Source organism: Delphinapterus leucas, chromosome 4 (genome assembly GCF_059928025.1).
Source record: "Delphinapterus leucas isolate spDelLeu-1000000601 "Yukka" chromosome 4, BTC_Dleu_Yukka2, whole genome shotgun sequence".
NCBI classification, from domain to species: Eukaryota; Metazoa; Chordata; class Mammalia; order Artiodactyla; family Monodontidae; genus Delphinapterus; species Delphinapterus leucas.
This window is the reverse complement of record NC_143132.1, coordinates 134,750,568-134,778,322: the sequence shown is the minus strand read 5'-3', so window position 1 is coordinate 134,778,322 and position 27,755 is coordinate 134,750,568. Positions and strand designations below refer to the sequence as shown.

At 38.3% G+C, this 27,755-nt stretch overlaps 1 protein-coding gene across 4 annotated transcripts in view; it reads right to left on the bottom strand.

The window, feature by feature from the left end:
• The window catches only part of RYK (receptor like tyrosine kinase), a 94,562-nt gene that overhangs the window by 48,826 nt on the left and 17,981 nt on the right, over positions 1-27,755 (bottom strand). For 2 of the 4 annotated variants that reach the window (XM_022582529.3, XM_022582530.3), the window contains exons 2-4: positions 15,709-15,830; positions 4,300-4,399; positions 2,461-2,595 (exon numbers count right to left, since the gene is read on the bottom strand). In XM_022582529.3, the coding sequence (XP_022438237.1) occupies positions 2,461-2,595; positions 4,300-4,399; positions 15,709-15,830 (357 nt within the window). Of the gene's footprint in view, positions 1-2,460; positions 2,596-4,299; positions 4,400-11,997; positions 12,043-15,708; positions 15,831-27,755 lie in introns of those variants that run through there. The other 2 variants (XM_089911126.1, XM_089911127.1) reach the window with 2 other exon arrangements.

Here is a 27,755-nt window from a genome sequence, read left to right as displayed (position 1 = left end):
TTAGGATCACATATTAAAGAGTCATGAATGTAAACCGGATGATTAGAGTGGCCAGAAGTATGACCACCAAATAAAAAGGGTGGTACTATATTAAACTTAAGTCTAAAACAGAATAGAAAATTACATCAACTGTTAATTTTCATGTACATATTAAAGAAAATGGAGAAGGTATGGGATTATTCTGAACATCGGCTAATCATTAACCTTAGTGGGCTCCACAGACCCCATCACACTTGACCAACATTCTGCCTTTAAGCACTAACAGATGAAGCGCCGAGGTACAGGCAGCGCCACCTCCCTAGGGGCCAGGAACCACCTATTCTGCATTCCTCACTGACTGCCTATGCACGCTTAGGTGACCACTCCAGGTCCCAGTCTCCTCATATTATATAACGACTAGGTTGAACTAGTGTCTCTGAAGTCTTCTTTGGCTTTAAAATTACATGAAGGTATAACTGGATATGTAAGAACTGACAAATGTATCAAAACACCAAAGCTAACAAGGGACTAACTTTTCATTTTAAAAATGTCCATTCCGACGACATCGCGCATTCAGGGTGATGTGGCCATAGACTAAAAATGTCCATTCTGGATAAAGAAGTGCTGAAAACACATGTGCATGCACAAACACACACGCACACACACGCCACACACATAATAGAGCACCATTTAGCCATAAAAAATAAGGAAATCCTGCCATTTGCAACAACATGGATAGACTTTGAGGGTCTTATACTAAGTGAAATAAGTCAGACAGAGAAAGGCTATGAGATATTCTATGATCTCACTTATATGTATATAGAATCTAAAGAATCAATTTTTTTTTTTAATCGTAAGAAAAGAGATCAGATTTTTTATTATCAGAGGCAGGAGGGAGGAGGAACTGGAGGAGGTAGTCAAAAGGTACAAACTTCCAGTTATAAGATAAACACTAGGGATATAACGTACAGCACAGTGTACTTTATATGTTATTTAACACAATATGTTAACTGTATGATATATGTGAGAGTTGTTAAGAAAGTAAATCCTAAGAGGTCTCATCACAAGGAAAAAATTTTTTTATTTTTTTGCTCTCTCTTTCTATTGTATCCATATGAAATGATGGATGCTAAGTAAATTTATTGTGATAATCATTTCACAATGTATGTAAATCAAACCATTATGCTGTACACCTTAAACTTATACAGTGATGTATGTTAATTATATCTCAATAAAACTGGGAAAAATATACATGGAGAGTAACTGTTTACTTTATATTTACTCTAATTAAAAGATTAAATTAGAGCTTAAAAATGCCCATTCTAATGCAGTACAGCTTTTTTACTGGCATGTTATCTGGACATTAGCCATTATAACTCATGTGCTGGCCTCAGGCTTTCTCATAACACTCAGCACTAACTTTGACTAGGAAATGTGTTAAGAGACAGTTTGACAAAGAAGCCAAAGAAGCAAGAGCACGGGTTTGCAACCCAGCTCCACCACTTAGCTGTCCGGCCTTGGCAAGTTGGTTGGATTCTCTGAGCCTCAGCTTGCTCCTCAGAAAATGGAGATAATGAGAGAACCTACTGCCTAGGGCTGCTATAAGCATTAAATGGGTTTAATGTGTGTAAAGCACTTGGAACACAGTAAGCACTCAGCAAGTTTAGAGGGGTTTTCTTTAGCTTTTTTTTTTTCCTATCTTAGATACTAACTGGCTCTACCAATGTGACTTTGTAAATTCAGGTCTCTTTAATCTCTCTGGAACTTAAAGTGAGTGGGTTGGACTAGATAACCTTTAAGGAGAATTCTAAAATTCTTTGATCTATGACCTAGCATGCTGAAGCTCTTTCATATCCACTGTAATCTCTTGAGCAACAGATTATTCAAAACCAAAAACTACCAACATGTATTAAGTACCCACATATGGTATTCTAAGTTTCAGGTTATTAGCTTCAATTAATCTAAAATCAACCAACCAACCAACCTCTTGAAACGGGTTATTATGCCATTTTACAGATGAAAAAAACTGAGACTTAGGTTAAGAAACCTGTTCCAATTATCCTGTCAAGAGCAGAGCTGTAATTCTAACGCAGGTCTTTCTGGCCCCAGGGTAATTCTTCTACATAATGGTAATTCATAAAGGAAACATAGTTAACACCCCATTACTCAGGGGTCCCTATCAAAATTACCTGATTGCTTTACCTCTTCAGCCACTAGTGCTATTTCACATTCCTAAAGGAAAACATCCTTAACAAATCTGATGAAAATTTTGAGAAAGCAGGAAGTAAGTGGGGCCTGAATGAGATTCCTGGCTACAAGCTATCTAGGTGATTATTTTGGAATTTCATCAGTTAGTGCTCTCTTTTCTCACTTGCAACTATAATCAAGATTTGATCACAAATCTGTAAAAAGATGACAAAATCTATTTTTGACCTTCTCACATCTATATAAAACACATACTTTGGTAAATAAATTCCTTACTTTTGTAGCACATTTTCCTTCGTTTAAAATTTAAGACTGTAAAGTTTTTTGAAGAATTTACTGTCAAGTTGAGCTGCATTAGTATCATAACCTCAGAATCTACTTTGCCAGTACAGGAAAGCTCGACCCGAAACACTGTTTAAAAAAGAAAAAATATTTTAATTTTCTAAAAATCAACATTAATGCCCATTGAATAATTTAGAATTTATTTTTGTTTCAATAAAACTACAAATAATACATTTACATAACATACTAAGCAGAAACTTTCAGAGAACTTATCTATAGACTACAAGCTTTGGACATTAAGTACTTCATTCATTACAGATATAAAAGTTAGCATTAAAGAACAAACCAAGACATAAAGGAAGAGAATTATTTTCAAATTTGCTCATGATTTTTAATATATCAGTTTGTCTCATAAGTTCTCTTATTATAATAAAGCTACAGAATCATAAAGCAAACCCTACTACCTCATCAGTCACAATCAACAGTAATAACAAAAATTACTTGATAAAAAAGGAAAGACAATTCACCACCAAAATGCAATTATGTATTATTCTTAATGAAGAGATTAAAAATAAACCTGTAAATGAAACTGATAAATTCTCAACTATGAATTAAAAAGAAAAAAAAACCTTTCTAAACAGAAACTGGCTTTTAATCAATTAATGTAAGCAAGGGGATAACAGACTTTGGTGCACTTTTTTTTTTTTTTCAATCTTTCAGTTTAAGACTCTTTTTCTACAAATTTAGAATACATCATTCTACCATCTACATCAGCGTATGAACAATATGGGCATTTTTAAATTTCTTTACTGGCCCATAAAAATTAACCAGCCTTCCCATGTTTTCTTAAAGCTTGGATTAATGAATGTCACAAATAACAGTAAGACTGTCAAAAAAGTTCCATAACACTGGGGCTTATACTGTCAAGTTTAAAAATTTTTCGTTTTCTTTAAATCTCACATCTTCAGAAGCCTCTCTCAAAAGGCTGGCTCAAAAGTAGTTATATTGGTGTAAATATGACACTTAAATGATTTACTCAGACATGTCCTGAGTGCCTATCCTGTTCCAGATGTTATGCTAGGCACCCAGGGTAGAGAGCTGAAAAAGACAGCTCCTACCCTCAGGGTGGCACAGGCTAGAGGGAGAAAGAAAGAATTACAAGATAATGTGATCAGTTCAAAACAGTTAAATACAGAAGAGTTAACAAATGGAGGGAGAGGAGGCAGGAAAAGGAGAGTACAGATTTTGAGTCTTGCAGAATATTTAGCATGAATAGAAATTCACAAGCAGGAAAGATGAAAAAATCGTTCCAAATACAGAGACCAGCTTGTGCAAAGGCATGGCTCTGAGAACTACATGTAGCATGGCACTGCTGGAACACTGGGGCAAATGCAGCAATAAGGTTTAGACAGGCAGGCAGGGGCAGATGTAAACACAGCACACTGGCTGGGGAGTGTGCAATGTACTCAGCTGACTGGGGCGGGGGCACTGAGGGGCTTGATATCACATGGTCGGAAGTGAGTGTTCGGTGGTTATCAGGGCTGCAGTGTGGGAACTAACAGAAGAGAAACAAGACCAGACAAAGGGACCCAGCTGGGGGCCAAGGAGACAGAGAAGAGCTGAGTGCAGACAGTTCTGGAAGGGTTGGAAAAGAGGAAATGGTTTAAACAGTCCAAATAACCCCTATTTAAAAAAATTACTTTTCGAAGTACTTATGTGTCTGATACCTACGTGTGTGCGTAGAATACTACATTATCAGTAGTTTAACTGTTCTTTGAGAGTACATGGGACACAGTTAAAAACAGTATGTTAAACTCTGTCACTGAGACTCACCTGATAAAGTGCGTGGAACTTCCCCCTGAGCAGAAATGTTGACCTGGGGCATGTCCATAGCCACAAAATTGTCTACTTGGAATCCCAGCTTATATTCAACCTGTAAAATGGAGAAATAAACAAACTGGATCCATCATAACAGAAAAGGCACCAACAGCTTGACCTCACTGATTTAGGTCATTAACTAATGAATGCATGAGCCTTTCATAAGAACAAATAATCTAGCTATTTTTTAAAAAGTCCAAATTGTCAGAAACAGTGCTAGGAATGTTCCTTTTGTTTTAAACAGTTGGAAGAAACCAAGCCAGGGAAGTTGAATATATGCAAAGTAGCTAGAGTGGGAATCCAGCTCAGCTGCGTCTGATTCTAAGACTTTTCCCCACCAGACTGCATTGCCTCTTACATGACCCATTAGATTACTGTCTTGGGGGTGTGTTTATTTTTTTCTTCCAGTTTTATTGAGATATAATTGACATATATCACTATATAAGTTTAAAACGGTTACAGCATAATGGTTTGACTTACATACATGATGAAATGCTTATCACCATAAGTTTAGGGAACATCTATCATCTCATATAGATACAAAATTAAAGAAATAGAAAAAAATTTTTCCTTGTGATAAGAACTCTTAGAATTTACTCTCTTAACAATGTTCATATATAACATACAGCATTGTTAATTCTATTTATAAGGTTGCACATTATATCCCTAGCACTTATTTATCTTATAACTGGAAGTTTGTAGTACCTTTTCATTGCCTTCATCCAATTCCCCCTGCCCACCTCCTCTGGTAACCACAAATCTGATCTCTTTTTCTATGTGTTTGTTTGTATGTTTGTTTGTTTTTGAAGTATAAGTGACCTACAACACTATATTAGTTCCATTTATGCAACAGTGATTTTTTTTCTATACATTTCAAAATGATCACCAAAATAAGTCTAGTTACAATACGTCACCACAAAGATATTGTTTAGTTATTGACTATACTCCCCACACTGTAAATTTCATATCCTTGACTCTTATTTTGCAACTGGAAGTCTGCACCTCTTAATCTCCCTCACCTATCTCTTTCGTCCCCCTCTACCCTAACTCCTCTGGTAACCATCTGCTTGTCCTCTGTAGTTATGACTCGGTTTCTGTCTTGTTATGTTTGTGCATTTGTTCCTAGGAATTTTCAATTGGATAAAAATTCAATCCAGTAAGCCACCCTCTGTTTCATGCTCAGAACAGTACCCCCACTCTCCTGTACAATCTGCCATCTAGGATTCAGAAATTCTGCTGAGGACCACAGCCACTGACAGAGAAGCCCTGGAGAGGCAGATAGATATGAAGAGCCAAGGGGCTGAGATGTATAATTTACAGACCATGACTAGTCACCAATGTCTTCTCTATTTGATAAAAGCCAAGCTCTGAGGGCCTGCATGTGACTGGGATGAAGGTCTATTCTACAGACCCACTCACCTCACAAGCAGATTCCAAGGTACAAATTTCTCATAGAATATCTAAGCCACATTCTCTAGTCCAGCTTTCACCACTGAGAAAGTTTATGTTTGGATGCCCATCTAACCTCTGGATCTATTTCTCAAGTGATTCAGAATCAGGAAAGGAAGAGGGGTGACTAGGAAGATGTCCTGGGAACACCAATATTCTCTATCAATACCTGGCCTACACAGGTGGCTCAACAGAACCAATCAGCATCAATCAATAAATATATCCTGTTGCTAGAGAGATGTTCATGAAAGAAAGAGTTCAAAGTGCAAAGCAATAGGTGAAATTCAGAATGGCTGCCACCTTCAAGACCTTCAGTGAGGCCTTATATTTCACACTACTCTTTGTCCTGCCCTTGGGGACTCAATAAGAATGGTACCCCTCTCCCATTCAGTGGTCACAAGGGCTTTTTGGTGGAGGCTGGGACTGGCAGAAGCCAAAGGGCAGTGGGTTAGGAAAACAGTAGTAGAAAAGAGGTCCAAGAAACCGTTCTTCAAGAAACTTAACTAGGAAGAATGTAATCAGGTAATGGTGGGGAGCAGGGCTGGGGGTGGGTGGTGGGGTAGATTTCAAAGCCCTTCTTTCTTCTTTTTTCAATGGAAGATACTCAAACATGTTTATATGCTAATGAAAAAAACCAACAAAAAAAGGACTTAACAAAGAGGAAACAGGGAAAGAGTAATCTTCCAGATTATAAAAGAAAGGATGGACACCTGAGTATTAACTGGGTCAGGAGGTGTTTAAACCATGGATAAGAAGGGCTCAATCCAATGACTGTAACTCCCCCTCTGGGTTTCTCTTTTCACACGCTACTTGAAAGTCCCAGAACGCTGTAGGGAGTATGCAAATATTAAAGTATTGCTTTACAGTTAAGATAGGTATACAAACAATTGTTGAAGGCTGTATTCGGTAAGTGCCACGTTCACAACAAAGGGTATGTTCTTGCTGCTGCACATCAGTGACTTAGTGGCACCTTGGCTAGAAGTGTTCCCTCTCATCTTAGCAGGCCGAAATACCATCACTGCCACCAGGGGGTGAGAGAGAGCTGCAGCCCAGAAAGTCTGGGCCCAGAATGGGCAGGCTTTCCCAGCAACACTCATTGACTAACATTAAGAGAATGCATTGACTATATCCCTATATCCATGCTACCTCTAAACAGGGCAATACATGAAGGGCAAGTGCATGAAAAAAAAATTAAGCACAGTCAGCAAGAACTGGATTAGAACCATGAGACTGTGTGACCATTAGGTAAATTACTAACTTTTCCGAGTTTCAGTTTTTATAAAATGAGGCTAGTATAACCATGTTATGAGGATCAAATAATTAAGATGACACACCTGTCAGTCTGGCACAGGTCCCCTTTAATAAACGCAGACCCCAGTGGCATCAGCAATCATTCCAGAGTAGCTACCCTAGGCCCTGCTGCACTTCTCCGTAAGCACCAGCCTACTGACCCCAGAGATTCTGACACAAGCTTTCCTATGCCCTGCCAAGAACAATACTGCTGCCCTTCTGTTTTGTCCCCCATCTTGGGAACGCCACTATTCTAAACAGCCTCCCATACTCTCAGCCTCTTCACAAGTGTCTTCCCCACCTTCTCCCCCAGACTGGCTTTCCTAACCCTCAACCCTCAGGGCCTAGACAGTAGGGTCAGCATTCTTTCAGAATCATTAGGTCCTACACACCCCTTCCTCATGCAAAACCCCCTATACTCTGAAGCTCCCAACTTCTACTCATAACGGCTATTTCTCACGCCAACATCATCAGTGACACACAGGGACTCTGCAGAGGCCTGGGCGCTTGGCTCACTCTGTCTCCTGCCATCTTCCTGATGGCTTCAATATTAACATTCAGTATTCCTATGTACTGAAGAATTGCCCCATAACCAAAACAAATGCAAAAATCCCACTCTATCAAAGATCCCATCATAACATCTGATTCCTATAAAACCGGTTCTTTGTCTCCAACACTCTGATTCAACCAACATTTATGAAGCACATTTGTAAGCCAAGGGCTATGCTCATAGTTGGGATGCAATAGCCAGTAAAGCTATTTCCATCCTCTCCAGTCTAGCTAGTGACCTGGTTTCACTTTCCCACAGACTGTGCCCCAAAGAAGACTAGTTACCAACACAGTCGTATTGCCATCAGGACTCTGACCACCTCTCACTCTACTTCTGCTGCCCAGCACTGCTGGGGGAAATCACACCTGGAAGAGAAAGTTGCTACGACAGAAAGATGATCCCCAGCTTCAGGGTAGGCCGTTAATCCTGCTCAGCAATCCCTTCCCCACTCACCCCTCTCTCCTTAGTCTTCTCACTCCAAATCTCACAGGATCCACAGCTTCACCACCTTCTGCCCTCCCCAATTCCCTTCTCTCGGACAATGCTCTTGTCCCCTGCGGCTGGCACACAGGAACCCCCTTTCTGCCTTTCTTTTCAGCTCCAGGTAGATCTGTTTAGAACACTCAATCTTTGCGCACCAGTCCCAAGGAGAGATCTGTTCTCCTCTCCAAATGATAAATCCTTCTCTCCTAGTATACTAGCTCTAGCCCACTTCACCACTGATGGGATTTTGTATCATCAACTCATCTCTCTCACTCTCCTATATCTTCATTTTCTCCCATATGCCCAATTACCTACTAGACATATCTACCTAATAATCTTACAGCTCTCAAATGTGGCAGATTCAAAACCAAGCTTATTATGCTTCCCCACACTTGCTGTCTCCTTTATTCTAGGTCTCAGTTATTGCAAGCAGAGGCACAGCTAGCCAGGGACCAGAACCCCTGGGGCAGCAGATAAAGCCAGCGGCAAACAGGGTCAAAGGCCTTATCTGCAGTGCTGAGGGCGGGAACAAGACTAGCTCTGGAGAGTCTCAGTGCAGCCAGGGGGTGGGGGCGGAGAAGGGCAGGAGGGAGAGAAGTAAGCTTGTGAGTGGAGCTGGGTAGAGTCAGGGGCATGGAGAGAGGTGGTGAATGGGCTGAGTAAGATTTCTGAAAAGCCCAAACCTTTGGCCAAGAGCAGCCTGGAACACTAAGAAGTGTGAAAGCACCATGCCTGTCCTTTGCTTCCTCCCTTTTGGATGCTCTCTGCCTAAACGTGAAAGGCATTCCAAAGCAGTTCTCTTCTCCCTCTGGAACCTTCAGAATATAAAATTTTAAATTGCAGTTTCTGGGGTTAGAAACTGCCAATTATTAAAGGCCAGCTTTTTCCTATTTTGGCATGTATCGCTCTATATCGAATCTCACTTGCCAATGATCCTTTGAAGAAACAGATCTGCTCTAAAGCTAACATTTATAATCTACTGGAACAAAGGAAATCTGAACAGCAGTTGTTTATCAGAAAAAAGAATGAGCCAAAATACTTCAGAAAAGAAACTAGAGAAAATATAAATATTTGAATAAGCTAAGAAATAAACATTTTTGGTAATCTTCCCTTACTTGGAAACAAATGGCAATTGCAAAGAGGCAGCTGCTGAGTAAAGCCACTTCCTTTTGGAACGCAGTACAGATTTAAAGTGAATACACTTGCCTATAGCCAAATAGGCTTTTAATTCCTCTGCAATTACCAGAAGTGCTGCATTTCTCATAGAAACCCCACTCTGCAGGCGATACAGCAGGCTGAGCCCCAGGGCTGCTGTAGGAACTCTGGACAAGTTCCCTGCAGACCCTCCTGACAATGATGAATTCCTGAAACCAGATATCAGCTATGGGATGGGAGTGAGTGGGGATTGTATTCTGCTACATTTTGGTACATTTTTGCCTTTCAGCTATCTAAAATATCTACTGACACTTAACAGATGCAGTTGCATGTTTTTTTCTGGATATTGGAGAATGTACTGGAATACAGAAGAAACTAATTATTTCTTAAAGCCACCAGTAGTCTTTTTTTTTTTTCTTTTTGAGTGTGTGGCCTTGTGAAAGACAAGCAACACCAGAGTTCTCATCCCATCTGGAAATGCAATTAACCCATCATATTTACCAACCACTCACTAAGGCAGTATGACACAATGTCATGAATAAGACACAGCTCCAGCCTCTGAGAAGACCACAACCTGTTTGGCAAGATAAAACAGAATCACGTATACACTGGAGAACACTATTATCAAAAGCTCTGATGTGTTAAAACTAATGTTAAAATATCTACAATGTGAAGTGAAATACCAAGAAGCCTGGAGATCTCTGGAAGCAAATACCTCATCTTCTGGCAATTCTTAAAAAGCAAGAACTACAAAGTGCTGGAGCCTGGGAGCCATGGCCCTCCTTCTGAAAGTTCCTGATTGCATCTCAGAGCCAACATGATCAGGTGAAGAACTCTCCAACATGTCTCTCCAAGCCCCTTGCATGATTTTCCCATTTCAAAAAAATACACACACACACACCCAGGTGCTTATCTATGCACAGACTATCTTTAGAAGGGGAGAGTAGAATCAGGTAACAGTGGTTGCCAATGGAAGGGGAACTAGGTGGCTAGATTGCTTGGGGATGGTACTAGGAAGGTGTAGGGGATTTATTTTTCACTGTATACCCCTATGCCTTTTGCATTTTGTACCATATGCATAAATGAAATACTCAAAAGATTAACTTTTAGGGCTTCCCTGGTGGCGCAGTGGTTGAGTCCGCCTGCCGATGCAGGGGACACGGGTTCGTGCCCCGGTCCGGGAAGATCCCACATGCCGTGGAGCGGCTGCGCCCGTGAGCCATAGCCGCTGAGACTGCACATCCAGAGCCTGTGCTCCACAACGGGAGAGGCCACAACAGTGAGAGGCCCGCGGACGGCAAAAACAAAAACAAAAAAAAGATTAACTTTTAAAATAGACAAACTTCAATTAAACAACTGTGCTAAAATCACCGAAGAGATTATGACCTAAAACTGGAATTAGGAGCTGCAATGGAAGCCATAACTGAAATTAGATTTAACGTACACACGTTCCTTAGTTTTTTACTATAAAACATTTTAAGATATAACATGATTAGCACTTTCCTCTCAATTCTTACACCTGCTACAGATGAACTGTGAGATAAGTTTAGCTATATATTCAAACTATGAATTCCATTCATTTTTCCAAATTTACAACTTTATTCAGAGTGAAATATCTGGAAAATCCCAGGTGTGCAACTAGTTTGTCAACTAGCTTGTCAAGTGTACCCAACCTATGTTTTCACATTTCTAGATACAGGAATCCACCACTCCTAAAGCAGCACATTCTAACTTTGAAAAGCTCTAACTGTTCAGAAGTTCCCCATTTGTTGAGCTGTGCCCTGTGGCTTCTACCTGTGCATCTCTTCCATAGTCGGTTAAGGAATACCTGTAACTAACTACCAGGTGCTACACCAGGCACAAGGGACACAGAAAAAGACAAAAAGAGGTTCCTAGCCTTAACATGCTCAGCACCTTGGAAGGAGACAGACAAGAAAATCAACTACTAAAATATTCTTAGAGTATGATAAGGGCTATGAGGGAGGAAAGAGAAGGTCACTGTGGGTACAGAAAAGGGCACCTGACATAGATGAAATAGAGGTGACACCAAGTGTAAGTTTTGAGATAAAAAGAGTTAATGAGGTAAAAAATGAGGAAAGGGCATTTCTAGCAGAGTAAACAGCAGCAATGTAACAGGGTACAGGGCATTCCAGAAATTGCCAGGACCCCCCCCCCCCAAAAATGGCAGTAAACAATTAGCAGGAGGGCAGGCAGAAAAAGAAAAGGCAGGGATGAGATCATGAAGGCTCCCTAAGAAATAGAACTTTATTCTGATGGCAACCGAGAGCCCTAGGACTGCTTTGCGGGGAGTACAGCAAGAGGTCAGTCCAGAGGCAAGATCAGTTAGAAGACTATTTCTGTATCTAGTTAAGAAACAATGAAAGCCCAAACTAAGGATGAGGCATTAGTCTCGAGAGAGATAGGAAACGAATTTAAGGTGTAATTATGAGCGAGAATAATCTGGACTGGGAAGGTGAAGGAGGAGTCGAGGATCCCTTCTAGGCTTCTGGCCTCGACGTGTAAATAAATGTGATGGCCTCCAACAAGTCAGGGAGTTTCTGCCTTACGAGGACTATCATACCAGCAAGAGCAGTCCAAATGTGCATTAATGATGGTATTTAATACCCGCCACAGAAGTAGTTTAGAAATGATGCTCTACAAGATAATGTGAAGAACATGAAAGTACAAAAGAGCTATACCAAGGCTCCTCCTAATCCAACACGTACCCACGCCAACACTGCTTCCCGTTCAAACATATATATTCATCTGAGCCCCTTCTTCTATCTGCTCTCCTCCACTCCAATTTCCTCCTTGTGACAGGCTCCTAAAACTCCTCAGGCACCCACTATCAGCAGTCAGACCCCTGAAACTCACTCCAAGTGAAAAAAAAAAAAAAATTAGTGTATATTTTTTAAAATGAATGAAAATAGAATGTTTAATTCTGTTCAATTCTAACTGCCACATCCCACACTGCCTTTTTATTCATAAGTCACTACTCATACACTTGCCCAGAAAATATTCTCATGGTATATCAGCATTTTTTTCCCCAAGTGGGCCCAGAAACAATCACATCCTATTCAAAGTCAGCAGCTTACCCAGAATAGAATCTCTACTATTTCATTAGATTTTTCACTATTTTAAAATATATGTATTTTTTGTTTTCGTATTCATCAACATTAAAGATAGGAAAAGTAACAAAGGACTAACCATCAATTTTTTGAAGAATATAAAAAGCTTCTCTTCCTGAAAGATTCACAGAAACGATGGATCTCAGAGTTGCAAGGGAACTTAAAATTTAAGACTGCCACTCCACAATGTTTAAATTCCTTCTACAGCACTACCACCAAACGGCTACCCAGTGCAGATCACCTCTTCCAGTGAGAGGAAACAATCACACTGTCTAAAAGTGAAACCTAGTTCTAAACACAGGTGCAAAAATTAGTGGTTGAAAGGGTGTTGCGTTATGGGATTTTAATATATAATTTCAAGTTATTTCCCCACGATTACCTGTTCATTATAAAGGAGAGAACTTTACAGTGGAGAAACCTGGTGAACTGTGTGATCACAGTTAACATCAACAGTAAGGGGACAAATTGACATCGTGTGCATTGTGGAGGACAGCAATGCTGTAGTGTTACCACCAAGGAGACATTCCGGAATCTAACCATAAGGAAACCTCAGACAACTCAAAATGAGGGACAGTCCACTGGCCTGTATGTTCCTAAATGTCAAAGTCAAGAAACACAAAGAAAGGCCAAAGGAGGAAAAAGGGCTATAAAGAACATGATTGGGATAACTGATGAAATATGAGTTCTGTAGATTAGATAATAGTATTGTTTTAATATTAAGTTCCTAACCCTGTTCTTAGAAAATAGACACTGATATATTTAGGAGTAAAGGGACACAATGCATGCAATTCACTTGCACACAGTTCAACGGAAAAAAGTATGTGTGCATGAGTGTGGGGAGAATGAGCGAATGAATGATAAAGTAAGTAAATGGAGCAAACCAGTAACAATTAGTGAACCTGGGTAAAGGATACTCTTTGAGAATTCTTTGTACTGTTCTTATAATTTTCTCTATGTTTGAAATTATATCAAAATTAAAAGTTACCCACCCCAAATAATAATGTCACACAATGTTATATAAGAATACTGAAAAATGTGTTAGCTGTTTCATTGAAGAGTCCAGGTGTCTACCCATTCAAACTAACAGACCATAGATTAAAATGTCTCAGGTGAACCTTTTCTGAATTACCTATATCATTTATGCTGGCACTTCAGTATATCCAAGTTACCATCTACCATATGTTCTTAGCTCACATGAAATTTCTCCCTCTGTTTTTGCAGATTTCACCCTAAAGAGATCTATCCACTCCTAAAAGAACACCCCCCTATTTGGATACCCCAAGGCAATAATGTTGGACAGTTGAGGTGCTCTAGACAGCAAGGCACATATGCTTTACCCAGGATCCAAGCTAATTCAACTTTAATCACAGCATTCCTGCAGCTACGTTTTAATGCATTTATGTGTATGTGTGTACGTTTCTCTAATGTACATGTGAGTATATATAATAATGTGGACATATGCATATTTATATAATCATTTTTACTTATCTGACTGGCAAACAAATATACTTAAATATTTAGTATTAAATGGTGAACTGAAAGAAGCACTCTTATTCACTTTGTAAGGAATGTTGGCTTATTGGTACCATCTTGAGAGAGGGAAGGGAGAACGAATTTGGCGATATCAATCAAAATTTTAATCATGCACAGTCTCTGACCCAGTCATTTCACTTCCGGGTCACAACGTACTACTCAGAAATAATGCCAAAAGTACACAAAAATTTCTTAACAAATTAAGATGTTCTTAATGTATGTATACATACATACTCATAAACATTCACACACATACATATTTTTTGTTTCTATATTCATCAATAATAAAGTTAGAAACAGCAACAAAAGATGAACTACCAATTGTTTTTACCATGGATTTTGCCTGCCAAATGAAGTGAAGAAACTATTTGTAATAGTGAAAGGAAACATTGTTTGAAACAGTAAAATGCTATTAAAAATCCATGCATCGGGCTTCCCTGGTGGCGCAGTGGTTGAGAGTCTGCCTGCCAATGCAGGGGACACGGGTTCGTGCCCCGGTCCGGGAAGATCCTACATGCCGCGGAGCAGCTGGGCCCGTGAGCCATGGCCGCTGAGCCTGTGCGTCCGGAGCCTGTGCTCCGCAAAGGGAGAGACCACAACAGTGAGAGGCCCACGTACCGCAAAAAAAAAAAAAAATCCATGCATCAATGAGGCACTTAACAAATAACAATACATTGTACATCCATAAGATATCATATTATAGAGCCATTAAAGAGACTGAGTTAAATCGGAAAGTAGAGAAATGGAAAGATGCCAAGACATAGTATCAGGTAGGGGGGAAACTGTACAACACATGTGTTAGAAAATCCCCTTTTTGTTTAAAAAGGAAAAAGAAATGAGCTTTGAAGTATACCAAATTATAAACAATGATTACTTCTTGGTACAGAGGTACAAAGTCTTAACAGTTCTTAAAACAATTCTATAATATTTGAATTTTCCCAATAACTATTATTGTTTTCTAAGTAGACAAAAACAGATCTATATTAAACTGATCAAACTTAAATGACCTGCAACAAATATAAGGACAAATACCACTTTATAATAATTTTAAAATAAACTGTACAGTAGGTATTCTTATTTGTTTTTAGTAGCAAAAACTATTTTTATTTCCCAAATAAAACCCTACTCAGAAGCTTATATATAATACTGCCGAAAGAAACTGAAGTTGATCGGGGGAGGTTGGTTCTACATTCAGCCTCTCTCTCTCTGACCTAAGAGAAAACTTATCATGTTAGAGGAGCCCAGACAGTCAGAAGAAATGTGAAGAATTCAGGAACAAGCAAACCAGGCAAGAGGTTCGTCATAGTTACACACAGGTGCATACGTCTGCTGTACGTGACTTTTACCACTTCTCCATAAATGGGAGAACTATATCCAATACCTCAAACATGTCTGAAACACCTAACTTACAAATTCCCCCACCCCTCACTCATATCACTTCTTCATAACAGTAACAGCATAGTCATTAACAGGTCCAGCTGTCCCCTCTTCAAGCTAGAGCTACATCCCTATTTGAAAAGCTTGAAAAGATGTAAGTGTTCTGCCATAAGTTAGTCACATAAATGATGACTACCTTCATTTTCAAGGATTTGAGAAAGTCTAGAGGACTAGGCTCAAGATTTAAAATAGAAATCTGAAAAGATCCAGTACTGCTACAGCCCACCACCCACTGACCCCCTTGTGTGGTTGGCAGCCCATTCCTCAGATACAGTCCTTGCCTCAGCCTCTGGGCCTGGGTGGTCCTGTCCTGGCATCTTTGGTTGACCGCTCTCTTACCTTGGACTTTGCATGCCAAGTGAAGTGCAGGAAATTTGTCTCGCTGGGTACTAACAGGTTAAAGGATAGGGCGTAGTGACTAATAAGATCATTTCTCACATAATAAAGTTCTGCATCAAGACCTAGAAAAAAAATAGGGAAAAAAATTAAACGCCCATAATACCCTCAAAAGCATTAACCATCAGTATTTCAAATACTGATTATTATAAAAATAACACTGATGTACAAATGCACATCACAAACATATCCCACATGTGCTGCCTTACAAAGTAGGAAGAACACGGGATTTCATCATCGCCAACAAGGATTAAGAAACTGAGACTCAGGACAATTAAGTGGTCCTCCAGTTAAGCACAGGGGTGCTGGAGCCACAACTCTGGGAGCCACGCTGTCTTCCGAGAACCACCAATGTGATACACTTCCTTTTGGAAACAGACCTTCTCAGAGAAATGCCTACAAACAAAAGCCCCTTAACCCCACATAACTGATGAGGATTTAGGAAGAGAGATGGGCACCTGGGTGAAAATATTAGTGTGAACCAAGGCCTCAAGACCCCAGCCAGAGATGACCTCGGCTTCTGTCAGTACGACGCACTGGCTGCTTGGACGGCATGTTACCAAGGTACACTCACACCACTGCCACACAGACACATGTCCTCTTCCCAATCTGAACTACAAGGTGGAGAACACCATACTTCTCGTATTCTTGGGACAGTCCTCTGCACAAAGCAGATGCTCAGTAAACACTTGTTAGACAAGTTAGAACTGCAGATAAAAAGAGAAATAATCGAGATGCCTGAGAAATGTTGGAGATTTCAAATCTCACTCATTGCCATATCACTTTCTTGCCCAAGGTCACATCCAACCTCAAACACACATCACATTTCTCAATTTTGTGATACCCCTTCTTAAAATAAAAATTTTAAAGGCAAAATTTAATCACCATCTTGAGTGGAAAACCAGTAATTATTGTGACAAAATACAAGGTAACCAAAAATAATAATAATAAATCAATTAAAAGGAAAACAAAACATTACTAAATGCTAAATACTGTGGCCTACACCAAGGCAGTGAGCCTGAGCCCAGCTCATTGTTTACAAAAAGGGAGGAAGGGAATAATAGCAAGTGTTTGAGAGAGGTAAAGAATCAGAAGTTTTCTCTATGATAACCCAAAAGAACTTTAAGAATGAAAGCAGGGAGTAAGTTCTCTCAATTGATTTACTGTTATTAAAAGTTGTGACCAGGTGTCCCTCTAGTAATGCATGACACATATTCCACACATAGGAGGGAAAAAGGTACAGGGGAGGCCAACTGAAATGTAAATTTCATACTTACTGAGCCTTATACCATGAGTCTAAAACACCCTGTGGTATGCAAAGAGGTCAAGGTGAGGCTCTCACACCTCCTAAGATACAGATATAGAAATGAATAACTCTGTTATAGGTCTTTCTCCTGTAAAATTAGTTTTCTCATTTCTGAACTGACTCTAATACAATCATTAATTCAGAAATGAGATTTGAGGCTTACATAGGGGAAAGTTGCTGCACTGGTTGAGCAGCGCTGCTTTATTGATCCTATAGAGGAAACCAAATGCAATGAGAGAAAGTTAGAGGTCTTCTGCAAAAGGCTCTCCCTGCCAGCAAAACAGGAAGTGCTAGCAAACAACTGGGGAGGGAGGACTGGTGGGGCTGGAGAAAGGACAGTAGGGGAAAGAAAGTAAGAAGGTGGGAGAGAGGTAGGAGGGAAATGCAACAAGAAAGCTGGGTACAAAGAAGGCCATCAGCAAGCACAATAACTGTAAATAGCTTAAATTTTGCTTGTTTTTAAAAATGTTTTTTTACTCTAGTCTAGATTGATGCTGTTCATAAGAGATATACAATACCTAGAACAAAATTTTAAAATATATGCCAGGTTAAAAGGGGGAGAAAAACAAAGAAGTAAATATGGCAGTACTGACATGAGACAAATTAGAACTTAAGGTAGAAAGACTTTATATTAATAAATTCATTAATTAATATGAATTTATTAGTAAAAAAAGTTCATATTCATAAAAACATAAGATACAGTAGTACAACTAACAAACGAGCTTCAAATATAGAAAGCCAAAAAAAAAAATCAAGAAGAAATAAATCCACAATCATAGTTGGAAACTAACATCCTTCAGAAAACAAAAGATCAAAACAGATAAAAATTTAGTGTGGACATATAATTTGAACAATGTAATTATGGGACATGAAACAAGGGAGGTTAATCATGAATTAGGCCCATTACACATTTTTTTTTTTTTTTTTTTTGCGGTATGCGGGCCTCTCACTGTTGTGGCCTCTCCTGTTGCGGAGCACAGGCTCCGGACGCGCAGGTCCAGCTGCCACGGCTCACGGGTCCAGCCGCTCTGCGGCATGTGGGATCCTCCCGGACCGGGGCACGAACCCATGTCCCCTGCATCGGCAGGCGGACTCTCAACCACTGCGCCACCAGAGGAGCCCCCATTACACATTTTACAAAATGGATTCTAACTTGAAATAATGCAGGCTACCTTCTCTGATCAAATACCACAATATAGAAATTAACCATAAGGATAAAGTCAAAAGATGATTACTTGAAAAGATTAGTAGGGACTTCCCTGGTGGTCCAGTGGTTAAGAGTACGACGCGGACTTCCAATGCAGGGGACTCGGGTTTGATCCCTGGCTGGAGAACTAAGATCCCACACGCTGCACGGTAACTAAGCCCGCGCCCCACAACTACCGAGCCCGTGTTCCCCAACTGCAGAGCCCACGTGCTCTGGAGCCCATGAGCCACAACTAGAGAGAAGCCAGCACACCGCAACAAAGAGTCTGCGCACCGCAACAAAGGATCCCGCATGCCACAACTGAGACCTGACGCAGCCATAAATAAATAAATAAATAGATAGATAAATAAATAAGAAAAAAAGGAGACACAGACTAACAATATTTAGGAAGAGGCAACGTTACTACAAGTCCTATAGATGTTAAAAAAAGAATATTATGAACAACCTAATGACAATTCAGTAATTTAGATAAGATAAAAAAAATCCTTGAATTTACCAAAACTGACAAGAAGAAATTAAAAATCCAAATAATTAAAAATCTTCCCTCAAAGCTCCAGGTCCAGATGAATTCTACCAAAACATTTAAGGAAGATATAATACCAATCTTGCACAAACTCTTTCAGAAAATAGTCAAAGAAAGAACTTCCTAACTCATTTTATGTTACACTGATATTAAAACCTGACTAAAACATCGTAAGAAAATTAGACTGACTTCCCTCGTGAACATAGACACATTCTCTATCAAACATTAGCAAACTGAGTCCAGCAATATAGAAAAAGGTTAATACATCATGACCAAGTGTTTATAAAAGGTAAACCTTTAAAAATCAATATAATTAAACACATTAATGAATAAAAGGCAAAAACCCAGATCATCTCAATAGATGCAGAAAATGCATTTGGTAAAATTCAAAGCCTAATAATGATTTAAAAAAACTGGGCAAACTAGGAAGAGAAGTAAATCTTCTCAGTCTGGTAAAGAGTATCTACAAAAACACTATAGCTAACATCATACTCAATGGTGAATTTAAATTCTTATTTCTAAGATCAGAAACAAGACAAGGATGTCCACTTCCAACACTTCTATTCAACCTTGCGCTGGAGGTCATAGCCAATTTATAAGACAAAAAGTATAAAAGTTAGAGAGGATGAACTATAGCTCATTATTCACAGATGATAGGATTACATGTGCAGAGAAAACACTATGAAATCTATTATTAATAAAATACTACTAAAACCAATTCATGAATTTAGCAAAGCCTCAGAATACAAGGCCAATATTCAAAAAATTACTTGTATCTCTATATACTAGCAACAATTGGAAAATAAAATTTAAAAATACCATAACATAAAAGAAAACAGTATCTAGAAATAATTCTAACTAAAGATAAGACCTCTTTACTTGGAAACTACAGAACATGACAGAAAAATTAGAGATGACCTAAGTAAGTGGAGAGATACCATTCTCTTAGATAAGCCTCAACACTGTTAAGATGTCAAGTTTCTTAAATTGATCTATAGCTTTAAAGTAACCCTAATCAAAATCCTAACAGATTTTCTGAAGAAACAAATTAACTCTAAAATGAAATTTACATGCCAAAATAATCTTGAAGAAAAGAAAAAGACAACGTTGAAAGACTCACACTACCTCATAGATAATGTAAGGATTCCAGTTATCATCCTATTTCACAACAGGATGAAGAACTAGAGTAATCAAGACAGTGTGGTATTGGTATAAGGACAGATATATCAATGGAACAAAACAGAATCCAAAACTAAACCCACAAGGGTCAGTGGAATTTCAACAAAGGCACAATGGCAATTCAATTAAAGTGATGCTAAACCAAATGGATAAAGGTATGGGGGGAAAAATCTTGAGCCCTATCTTACATATCACACAAAACCTGATCTGAAATTGATTACAGACCTAAATGTAAAGGCTAAAACTATAAAGCTTCTAGAAGAAAATGATTATCTTCACAACCTGGGTTAAGCAAAGATTTCTTGGACTGGCCACATAAACCACGAACCCAAAGAGAAAAAATTGATGAATTGGTCATCATTAAAATTAAAAACTTCTGCTCCTTAAAAGATATTAAGAAAATGAAATTCAAGTCACAAACTGGGAGAAAATATTCACAACTCATACACCTAAAAGGACTTGTTTCTAGAATAAAGATCTCTTATGAACCAAAAATAAAAAGACAACCCAATTAAATAAAATAGGCAAAAGATGTGAATGTACATTTTGTAAGAAAAGATATGTAAATAGACAATGAGCATATGAAAAGGTGCTAAACATTATTAGTTATCAGCGAAATACAAATTAAAACCACAATGAGATAGCATTTCCACTCACAAGAATGACTAAATGTTGGCAAGGATGGGGAGCAACTGCAACTCTCATACATTGCTGGGAAAGTAAAAATGTTCAACTACTTTGGAAAACAGGCAGTTTCTTATAAAGTTAAGCATATGCCTACTCAGACCCAGTAATTCCACTCCTAGGTAATTATCCAAAAGAAATAAAAACATATGATTCCACAAAACAACTCGTATGTGAACACTTTTATTCAGAATAGCCAAAACTGGAAACACAAATGTCCATCAGCAGATGAATGAATAACCAATTTTCATAAAATAAACTGTTGAGACTCTGTAACAAAAGGGATGAATCTCACAGACCATATGAGTCAAAGAAGCTGTACACAGAGAGTACATCCTATATGATTCCATTTATATAACGTTCTAGAGCAGGCAAAATTAATCTGTGGTGACAGAAATCAGATTAGTGTGGTTGCTTGGGAGGGGGTTGGGAGGGGGATTGGTGAACTGATTACAAAGGGAACCTCCTGGGGTGATGGAAATGTTCTGCATCTAATGGGGGGGATGGTTACATAGGTGTATGTATTTTTCAAAACTCGACCAACTGTATCTGCACATTTCATTGTATGTAAAGTTTACCTAAATTTTTTTAAAGAGTCAACAAGTTTTTACCTCTCTTTTCCAGTCTTAAAAAGCTTGCATACCACAGAATGTTACTATCACCAACATAAAAAGTTTCAGAAAAAAAGAATTAATCTTAAGTGATCAACAACTTCCAAATTTAAATTTCAAACATCATTCACAGGGAAATGAATTCTGTTCCTAATAAATAACAGTTATAAGGTTATTACTGGTAATAACAACGATGTGTAAATATTTAAATTTTCCAGACACAGTTCAAAGTGTCAAGAACATCTAGGAGTTCTGTAAATTCAACTCCACATAAAGCTCCTTCCCAGTATCTTAGCTACCTCATTCACTGAGGATTCTGGAACCAGTTTATGAAATTTCTACACACCCTTATCCTGTGACTTATGGCAGACTCCCAATGTACCTGAGACCAACCCACTCTCAACCCAACCTTCAGTGATCCTTTTATTCCTCAACTCCAACAACCTTCATCCATACCAAAGCAACCCATTTCTATGGACAGTGACAATATATAAATTGCTCTACCTCCAAAATCTTACACTGTAATTATCTCAATAGTTAGTAGCTCCTCAGCTCCTTCCCTTTATTGTTACAACAGCTGTTCTGTGGGCTCATAATATCACCAGTGTCCATAATCCTCTTGTTTCTCCCATTTGATTATAGCAATTATTTCCTTATTTTCTTTTTACTGGCCTCAACGCCAATTACTGCAATTACTTTCTTACCAGTACCCTCAACTTTCTCCCACAGCCTATATCAAGACATGCATACCCTACCCTGAAAACAGCCAATCTTGAATTTGACTTGACACCCCTACTCCTTGTCTTCTCTGGTGCTATAACTGAATGCTGCATAATCCTGAATGAAGTCATTCCCACAAATGAGTCACTACAAAACCATGACTTCTATGCTCAACAAATAAAGTAATATACATAAGCTGTTGAAAGTTTGGAGCCCTGTGATCCATATCTTAATGACCACCAAAATAAACTGAAAATTTTAAATTCACTACCCTAGATTGAGGTATTGAAACAGTAATACAACTGTTAAACAGAGTTGCTGTTTCCTGACTAGATTTTGAAAGCAATTTATTTTGAAATAGCCATTCTTTTTTTTTTTTTTTTTTTTTCTTGCGGTACGCGGGCCTCTCACCGTTGTGGACTCTCCTGTTGTGGAGCACAGGCTCCGGACGCGCAGGCCCAGCGGCCATGGCTCACGGGCCCAGCCGCTCCGCGGCATGTGGGATCTTCCCGGACCGGGGCACGAACCCGCGTCCCCTGCATCGGCAGGCGGACTCTCAACCACTGCGCCACCATGGAAGCCCTGAAATAGCCATTCTTTATTAACTCAGGTAGTTATTCCTAGTTTGGAAGGGTTTGAATTTCTTCAAAGAAGCCATTTTAATGGTTCAAATTTAATAGTTCAAATTAGGTTCAAATTTTCACCTATCAAATTAGCAAATACAGTCTGTTCTGTCATAAGACAGGTTCCTGAACACCAATTAGCTTATAAGTGGTTAGTAAATAAAATAACAATACCAGTACAACACAGAAATTGTGTCAGTTTACATTTGAATTTTCCCAGGCAAGGGGAACTGCAATAGCAGGTAAAGAATTGTAACTTTCAGTGGAAAAGGAAAAGACCCTCACTCAACTCAGCTACCACCAGGCAGGAGCCCTCTCAGCCCCATTTTAAGAAAACTAAAAATAAGCACCTGCACGCAGGGCTCTCTCCTCAGAGGAGCACCACCAGTCTCTGCATGGTTCCTGGACCTAGGAAGATGCACTTTCTCTTGTGTCCAACTCTATAGCAGCCCCAATGGCTTAGAAAGCTGCTCTCATCTGCACTATCTCAAAAACATGCAAGCCAGCGATTTCCACCCTATTATGTTTTAACATCTTTGATTCTCCTCTGAAGCAGCCTCAGCCACCCTAAGTGGTTTGACCAGGCTGTCCAAGTTATCTCATAAGGTACCAATTATGCTTTTGTTAGTAATTGGTTTGAAAACTGCAGAGGTCTTGAATGGTTTGCCCTTAACCTTATTCTTCCCATAAGTCCTGTTATTTTCAGTGACTTGGAAACCTTAAAGGTTTTTTTTTTTAATGTATTTGATGTTGTAACAGAAATGCTTATGTTCTTTAAATACAATACTGAATGTTAGGCAGTGTGCGGCAAGCAATTTGTGAACATATATCAATATTTTATAAATATTTATACTCTGACCCACTAAGTCCAATTTGAAAAATTCATCCTAAGGAAACCAAATATAGATCCAAATGTTTATGTATAAAGATATTAATCAAAATAAAATTTAAAATTGAAGAAAAGTAACAATATAAACTACCAGCAACAGAGCAGTAATCAATAAACTATAATATATCCATAACAGAGAACAATAGTTTTCAACAATTTCTCTTTCTTTGGAGAAGAAGAGAGGTCGTACTCTAAGCCATTATACCCCTTCAGTCAAATCTCTCCTGTTCATCCATGTGACATACTGAGCTTCCCCTTTGAAGACAGGTTTTAATGACTAAAAAAACACTGAAAAAGACTATGAAGCCATGAACAGGACTGTTACAAATAAATTTTAATGAATTGAGTTTTGCTTAGAATGTTACATTAAATAAGAACAGGCAAGATACAAACTATATACAGCAAAATTTTAATAATGTCTGGCATCTATAATTGTTCCCTTGCATAAAATAGGTGTTCAATAAATATTTGTCTGGTGAATTAAATGTACATGTATATGCACCCTCAGTGTTCACAGCAGCGCTATTTACAACAGCCAAGACATGGAAGCAACCTAAATGTTCATCAACAGATGAATGGATAAAGAAGATGTGGTATATATATACAATGGAATATTACCCAGCCGTAAAAAAGAATGAAATAATGCCATTTGCAGCTACATGGATGGACCCAGAGATTATCATATTAAGTGAAGTAAGCCAGACAAAGACAAATATCATATGATGTCACTCATATGTGATACAAATGAACTTATTTACAAAACAAATAGACTCAGACATAGAAAACAAACTTATGGTTACCAAAGGGGATGGGGGGTGGAGATAAATTAAGAATTTGGGATTAACATATACACACTACTATATATAAGATAAATAAACAACAAGGACCTACTGTATAGCATAGCAAACTACATTCAATATCTTGTAATAACCTATAATGGAAAAAGAATCTAAAAAAGAATACATATACATTCAGAATATATATTCAGTTATATATATAACTGAATCACTTTGCTATACACCTGAAACCAACACAACATTGTAAATTAACTATACTTCAATTTATAAAAAGGTTAAAAAAAAGAGGACCTGCATTAAAAAAAAAACCTGTACATGTATGCGTACAATGTGTGTGTTCCATTTCTCAAAAAAGAAAGGAAATACCAAAATATATGAAGTGATTGATTATAAATGGTGGCTCATGGGTTATGCTTTTATTCTTTTTCTTAAATTTCCTATGAAAGTTAAGTTAAACTGGGAAAAATAAAAATTAGTTTTCAAAAACATGTTTAAAGAAATATGCATACAGCTACAGCAATGCACTGAACAAAAACCCAATTACTGCCTAGAGTAATCCATGAAGGCCAGTAAAAGCTAGAGAGAAAGCCCTCAAACAACAAAATTCAATTTTAAAAAATCACATTGGTAAAGATAATATCTTTGATATATCAAGATTAACACTAGTAATAATAATTTACTAATGACTAAAACACCTTCCTTCAACTTTCCCTTAAAATACCCAACCAAAAGGTAAAATATGGCAAAGCACTATGAACTGAAAAGCTCATAGTGAAAAGTTCAAAGATCAGAAAGAACTTCACCATGCAACAGTGACAATGGGGCTGAAAGGAGAAGAAAATCCCTGGACTACGCATGCTCACTGTCTGAATAAGGATAACATGGGAAATCCTGAAGACGACAGAGAAGACAATAAAGCTATAGATTTCAGGGAAATCAGAAGCGGGCCAAGAATTACATTCCCACACAAATTCTCATCATATGTGAAGACAACAGATTCTCAGAAAATACACCGATTATGTATCTTTCCCCAAAAAAGCTACTCCAAAACATACTGAAAGGTTAATAACACTTTTATTTCTAAAGTGAGGTAATCATTTTACACTGAGGTTTACATAATACATAATAATTCAAGTATAATCATGAATATAACTCTAAATGAAATGTAAGGAGTCCAAAAAATTCCCCAAATATTAGAAATGCAAAGAGAACCCAATGTAAATAAAATCTTCCCAAAATAATAGAAATATGAAGAGAACCCAATGTAAGTATAATCATGGTACAAAACTATCAGTCTAGACTGATCTTAGCATGTTGATACGTGTATCTCCATCCATAATTAATATGGCTGAGTGGACATGCAGACACACCAAGACCGTACTCTAAAGGAAATTCAATTCTTTCAAAGCATCAGTAAGAGATTTAGAAAAAGTGATCAGCTATAATGAAAAGCACAGTCAATTTCATAAAGTAGAAAACGTACAGGCCACAATCTGACCACAGGTAAGAAGACAGAGAGTGAGGGAAAACATAACATAATAGATTGTGAAGTACCATCTATATCAAAGAGTTACCCATGTTCTAAGATTTCAACTACATAAAGAAAAATGAGAACATGGAAAAAATACTGGAAAGATATTTACCAAAGACTGCCAATGTATGGTTAAATAACATATACTTTTCTTCTTCTTTATGGTCCTGTACACTTTCCAAATGGCCTATCAGTATGTTTTTACTCTGATAATCAGGAAATAAAATTAATAAAAAAGAATTTTAAACAAATTGATTTTTAGAAAAAGATGAAATCTGTAGAGACTATCATACATTTATTTCTGAATGTAATCTTTTTCCTTCCCCATCACGCTCAAAACAATTTTTAAGTAAAAGTGAAAGACAATGAAGACAGAATCTAGATAATCTACTTCTTTCTAATTGCTTCTAATTATTAGTGTTTCAAATATGACAATAACAATTAAATGCAATCTCAAAGCAGGGGTAGTAGACAGCAAGGCTTATCATTGTCTGAGAGCGGTGTGGTAGCCTCCACAGAAGAGAAGTGGGCAGCAAGGAATGGTTAGAGAGGCAATGAGGGAAACAGTTTATTCAGTGATGCTTTATTGAGCCAGCTGGGCACAAGACAGGAAAAGGGTAACTCTTTAAGAGACCAGGAAACAGAGCCTGGTAGAGGGGAGTGACTGAGAAAGTAGGTTGGGGTGTCCTGATCAGAACAAGGAAGTTCCAAGGGCTGAGAAAAGGACCAAGTCCAAAGTGGCCATTTCAATGAGTGCCTTATTTAGAAAAGAGACCTGAGAACCAGGACACCAGCATGGTCAAAGGAGTAACAGCTGAGAAAAAAAAAAAAAAAAAATCACAGTAGATTTTAATATCCTTTGGGATAAAGGAGGGAAATAATGAAAGCAAGTCAGGGTATAGTCACTGAGGGTCATCTTGCAACTGAGTGGCTGCAACAACCCTAATGGGTCAAAGGTCATACAAGTATCAATAAACCTCAATGATATTAAAACAGACGAGGATGCTGAGTCAGTGCCCTGGGGCAAAACAATCAAAAATCAAAGTAAGAAAGAAAGGATATAATGCATGATAAAAGCTGGTCCCTTAATAAACAATCCAAAAAGGAAATTAAGAAAACAACTCCATTTATAATAGCACCCAAAAGAATAAAATACCTAACAATAACTTTAAACAAGGAGATAAAAGGTTTATCCGCTGAAAACTACAAAACATTGCTAAAATTAAGGAAAATCTAAATAAATGGAAAGACATCCCATCTTCATGGATTGGAAGACTCACCATTACTAATGTTAAGGTCAAAATACTACCCAAAGGGATACATCAGTGCAATCCCTATCAAAATTCTAACCCCTTTTTTTGCAGAAATGGAAAGGCAGATTCTCAAATTAATATGGAATTGCAAGTGGCCTCCAACAGCCTAAACAGTCTTGAAAAAGAACATAGTTGAGTCACACTTTCCAATTTCAAAACTTACCACAAAGCCACAGAAACCAAAACAGTGTGGTACCGGCATAGTGACAGACAGCTAAATTGATGAAATAGAACTGAGAGTGCACAAATAAGCCTATATATTCCTAGCCAATTGATTTTTTAAAAATAATTATTTATTTATTTATTTGGCTGCGCTGGGTTTTAGTTGTGGCACACAGGATCTTCATTGCCATGTGCGGGATCTTTAGTTGCAGCATCTTTAGTTGAGCCGTGTGGGATCTTTTTTTATTTTTTATTTTTTTTAGTTGCGGCATGAAGGATCTAGTTCCCTGACCAGGGATTGAACCCCTGCATTGGGAGCATGGAGTCTTAACCACTGGACCACCAGGCAAGTCCCTAGCCAACTGATTTCTGACAAGAGCGCCAAGACCACTTAATGGGGAAAGAACAGCCACTTCAACAAATGGTGCTGGGACAACTGGATATC